General features: G+C 33.2%; 1 protein-coding gene across 1 annotated transcript in view; it reads right to left on the reverse strand.

Annotated features, from left to right (window-relative positions):
- Positions 1-1880: 1880 nt before the first annotated feature.
- lmnl3 (lamin L3) overlaps positions 1881-5710 on the reverse strand; it is a 21358-nt gene continuing 17528 nt past the window's right edge. The window contains exons 10-11 of the mRNA XM_016504401.1: positions 4365-4510; positions 1881-2079 (exon numbers count right to left, since the gene is read on the reverse strand). Of these exons, the coding sequence (XP_016359887.1) occupies positions 2038-2079; positions 4365-4510 (188 nt within the window). The 3' untranslated portion in view covers positions 1881-2037. The remainder of the gene's footprint in view (positions 2080-4364; positions 4511-5710) is intronic.

The raw sequence follows: 5710 nt of genomic DNA on the forward strand, positions 1-5710 counted from the left end.
GAATCTTTTGATTTAGATCGGAACTTCGGAGCCGGTTCGTGAATCTTTTGATTTAGATCGGAACTTCGGAGCCGGTTCGTGAATCTTTTGATTTAGATCGGAACTTCGGAGCCGGTTCGTGAATCTTTTGATTTAGATCGGAACTTCGGAGCCGGTTCGTGAATCTTTTGATTTAGATCGGAACTTCGGAGCCGGTTCACGAATCTTTTGATTTAGATCAGAACCTCGGAGCCGGTTCGCAAATCTTTTGATTTAGATCAGAACTTCGGAGCGCAAACTGTGAATCACTTGATTTAGATCGGAACTTCGGAGCCGGTTCGCGAATCTTTTGATTTAGATCGGAACTTCTGAGCCGGTTCGCAAATCTTTTGATTTAGATTGGAACTTCGGAGCCGGTTCGTGAATCTTTTGATTTAGATGAGCCGGTTCGCGAATCTTTTGATTTAGATTGGAACTTCGGAGCCGGTTCGTGAATCTTTTGATTTAGATTGGAACTTCAGAGCACGTATCGCGAATTTTTTGATTTAGATCGGAACTTCGGAGCCGGTTCGCGAATCTTTTGATTTAGATCGGAACTTCGGAGCCGGTTCGCGAATCTTTTGATTTAGATCGGAACTTCGGAGCCGGTTCGCAAATCTTTTGATTTAAATCGGAACTTTGGAGCCGGTATCGTAAATCTTTTTTTTTCTGATTTCTTTTTTTTTTTTATTAAACCGTACAAAACAAACCATTAAAGCAGTAAAATAAAAAATAAAAATTTAGATCGGAACTTCGGAGCCGGTTCGCGAATCTTTTGATTTAGATCGGAACTTCGGAGCCGGTTCGCGAATCTTTTGATTTAAATCGGAACTTTGGAGCCGGTATCGCAAATCTTTTTTTTCTGATTTCTTTTTTTTTTATTAAACCGTACAAAACAAACCATTAAAGCAGTAAAATAAAAATACAAAATTTAGATCGGATCTTCGGAGCCGGTTCGCGAATCTTTTGATTTAGATTGGAACTTCGAAGCCGGTTCGCGAATCTTTTGATTTAGATTGGAACTTCGGAGCCGGTTCGCAAATCTTTTGATTTAGATCGGAACTTCGGAGCCGGTTCACGAATCTTTTGATTTAGATCAGAACCTCGGAGCCGGTTCGCAAATCTTTTGATTTAGATCAGAACTTCGGAGCGCAAACTGTGAATCACTTGATTTAGATCGGAACTTCGGAGCCGGTTCGCGAATCTTTTGATTTAGATCAGAACTTCGGAGCCGGTTCGTGAATCTTTTGATTTAAATCGGAACTTTGGAGCCGGTATCGCAAATCTTTTTTTTCTGATTTCTTTTTTTTTTTTATTAAACCGTACAAAACAAACCATTAAAGCAGTAAAATAAAAAATAAAAATTTTTTTTTACACTGATATAAATCCCTTAAGAAAACAACCATGGTTTTATTATAGTAAAAATGTAACTTTTTCTTTTTGGCGTTTTACTACAAATACCATGGTTAAACTATGGTTAGTGACGCAAAACCACAGATAATTTGTGGTTGCCATGATTATAGCAATCATGGTGTTTATTTCATGTAAATGTACACAGGTTTCTCACACCAATATATTATTATTTTTTTTTTACTTTTCTCTCAAGTCTAGAAATTCTCCATTAAAATCAACAGGGATTTGAATTCAGATGTTACTGAACTTAATTGTCCTGTTCTTGATCTGAATAAAATATAATGGAACATAAATACCTTTATTATGCTCCAAAGAATCATATAAATCAACTCAAGAACTATGGGTTTTACTTTGTAAAACCAGCACTATAAAAAAAACCTAACGGAAACATCATGATCATTCAAGACATGAAAAAATAATCTTTAAACATGATTTTGCAAAAAGCATTTATTTGAATTTATAGCCTAGCAGTTTTTTAAACTTTATTATTTGAACAAACAGCAGCAAAGAATTCACATAAAAAAATCCAGTTTCAGCTCTGAACAGTTATCAGATGTGATAAGTGCGAGCGAACGGTTAGACGAGCGTCTGAAGTTGAGTCGAGACTCACATGACGGCACAGCTAGCGTCCTGATTGTGTCTCTGAGCCTGAAACACACACAGATTATTCACAAATATCTGCATGAGAACGACTGAATGAACTAAAGCAGAGCACAAACGTTCACATCTGAATCAAGCTGCAGTCTAGAGACGACATTCATGCACACAGCAGATTCACCAGATGAACAAACAGAAGTTAAACATGCATCTGCCAGCCTGAAAAAAAGCAGTTTGTTACGGTAGATTTACCATACCATTATTGTCAGATTTAATTGCAGATTAAAGATGTCAGTCTTTCTAGTAGATTGACCTTTAAGTACATGGAAAATAGATGCAAACATAAGAAAAAAAATACATAAAATCAATCAATATATAATATAAATAAAAAGATAAATACATAATATAAGAAAATACATAAACAAAATGACTTAAAGGAGACATACTATGCCCCTTTTTACAATATATAAGTCTCAGGTGTCCCCAGAATGTGTCTGTGAAGTTTCAGCTCAAAATACTCCACAGATCATTTATTATATCATTTTGAAAATGCCTATTTTGAGTGGAAGCAGAAACATGCTGTTTTTCGGGCCTGTCTCTTTAAATGCAAATGAGCTGCTGCTCCCCGCCCCCTTTTCCAGAATAGAGCTGCGCCATTACAGCTCAGACCTACTAAACACATCTGTTTTGGTTCTGATTGTCATGTTTATCGCGCTGAAATCATGCGTTTTAAACTTTAAACTTCAGATATATGGTTTTCTGAGTGCACACATCTGAAGCACACGCACAGAAAGCAGCTGTCACAGCATGTGAGTACTAAACTAAGCTCTCATTCACGCACAAGTTTACCTTAAAAACACACGAGTTACAAAAACTGGGTTATGTCTGTGAAGGTAAACAGCTGGGAAATAAATCGCATGTTTATTTTAGATCTGTGTGGCAGCAGCAATATACAGTAAATAAATCAATAAATGCACTGCTCTGTTGTCTCCTCTGAGGCTGGGACTCTAAACAGTGTTCTGTGCTCGTCTGTGCAGCCAAACACAGAACAGTTAGTGTGTTTTGCTCAAACTTTCTTCATGGCGTTAGAACTGCTACACCGTTGTCGCTTCCGAAAACACAGGCGCCGTGGGTGGAAACTTACAGATTAAGGGGCGGTAATATTATAATGAGATCCCTTTGCCACGTCACCAAGGGAGCGAAATCAGACGCGCTCGTTTTCTCAGACGCTTGCAGAAAAATGCTTCCCAAAACAAAGTTACTGGGTTCATCTTTTTCACGTTTCCTTGGTTGGTAGATGCACTGGGGACCTGATTAAAGCACTTAAAACCTGGAAAAGTCAGATTTTCATGATATGCCACCTTTAATACATAATATAAATAAAAAAAAAAAAAATAGATAAAGACATAACACTTAAAATAAATATTCCAAAAAATTAAAATAAATACAAATATATACAGAAAATACAAAAACACAAAGAAATAAAAATACATAATATAAATAAAACCATAGATAAATACATAAAATATAAATAAAGAGCAAACAAATGACTTGATACATAAAATACAAACCAGAACTAAATATTAAAATAAAAACAAAAAATATAAATGCATAAAATATGAATGACAAAAACAAAACATTAAATGAGAGAGAGAAAAAAAAAAAAAAAAGGAAACCCTAACCCTAAAGAAAAACAAGGAATTTATTAAATGGGTCTCAGAAGAGCGAGCCTATAATTCCTTGGCATATGGACAGAAATGTATACATTTCATTAAAAAAAAAAAAAAAAAAAAAAATTTTAAATGCAAAATACTGTTTCACAGCTCAGCAAGCTCGAATCAAGAGGCTCAAACCCTGAGCCTGTTCAGATAAATGTTGAGCTCCTGTGCAGTGAGTGTGTCGAGATCTAATGCGAACACGCTCTAATGCTGGCGACGTGTTAGCAAACATGCAAAGCTGCAGTGACTGCGAACGCAGAACCCATCTCACCTCCAGCCCGTCAGGACACAGAACAACATTTCTTTTTCCTTCTTTTGGGCTTTTACAAAACACAGGTGAAGAAGAAACCACATGAATGCAGATTTCATCTAGTGCTCTTGTTTCAGAGAAAACACAGCATGTTTTTAAAGAAACAGACTGCCTGAAAATGACAAATGTTGCATTTATATTCATGCATTTATCCTAAATGACTTGCATTGCATTCAAAGTGCATGTATTTTCTGGGAGTATTAAACCCGTGATGTTCATCTGCGTCATCGACTGTTTGAGCTCCTCTCATCGAAACAAACGGGGAATCATCTGAAGACTATGATATAATGTGATGTAAAGGGCTTTACCTGTCGGCGCAGGTGGACTTCACGGCTCGGGATGTTCTCGTCACACTCCAGATCCTCGTCAGCTTTACCCTGAACACACACCAGACAAAACTCTGCCGTTTCCTGTCTCACACACACACACACACACACACGGCTGTCAGTTATCCTTCATTTATCATATTGTAATTTTAGAGGCTGCACTCTCAGAAGCAATCAGAAGTTCAGACTTAATTTATATTCACTATAGTATTTCAAGCAATTAAACGGCATGATCGATTTGTTTATTCAAAATAATATTAATAATAATAATAATCATTGTTATATCTCTGGAACACTAGGTGGCGCTGTGTACAAACTTCTCAGGTACTCTGGGACATGCTGTCGATGATCAAAACAAATGGATAATAAATGTATATACAAATATAAAATAAATTAATAAATAATTAATAATATTTAAAAAAATAAAACTAAATAGATAATAATAATAACAATAATAGTAATAATAATTATTATTATTATTATTAAAAAATAAAAATACAATTTAGATGACAAAAAGTTGCATAAAATATGACATAAAATTGCTGAAATTATTTTAAATAAAATATAAAACAAACAAAATACATAAATATAAATATAATAAAAAAATAAATAATAAATTGAATGAATAGATAAAAATAAATGTAAAAAAATGAATGAATGAAATAAATAGGTAGTAATAATAATAATAATAATAAGTATTATTATTAAATAATTTAATAATAACACAATTAAATTGTGAAAGTTGCATAAAATTAGATAAAATTGCTGAATTTTAAATGAAATATAAAACAAACAAAAACAAAAGAATTAATAATAAAATAAATAATTAATTAAAAAAATGAATAAACTAAATAGATAATTATTATTAAAAAAATAAAAATACAATTTTGTTGACAAAGTTGCATAAAATACGATATAAAAATTGCTGAAATTTTAAATAAAATATAAAAATCAAAATACAAACACAAATGAAATAAAAAAGAAATAATAAATTAAATGAATAAACAAATAAATGTAATAAATTAATGAATGAACTAAATAAATAGGTAGTAGTAGTAATAATATTATTATTATTATTATTAAGCATTATTATTAAATAAAAATACAATTAAAATGTGAGTTGCATGAAATTAGATAAAATTGCTGAAAATATATATCATAAAGTGTAATGATATAAATAAAAACAGTATTCTTCCACCAAACAATGTAGTTGTTTGTAGAAATGTAACAAAGTGGTTGCCGAGCAACACACAGAAGTAAACAAAGGTGTATGTTTGTAGAGTAATTTACAACAGCTTCGAACACGGCTCAGCCAATCAGAATCAAGC

This window comes from Sinocyclocheilus anshuiensis, unplaced genomic scaffold (assembly GCF_001515605.1).
Source record: "Sinocyclocheilus anshuiensis isolate Anshui unplaced genomic scaffold, SAMN03320099.WGS_v1.1 scaffold1762, whole genome shotgun sequence".
Classification (NCBI taxonomy): Eukaryota; Metazoa; Chordata; class Actinopteri; order Cypriniformes; family Cyprinidae; genus Sinocyclocheilus; species Sinocyclocheilus anshuiensis.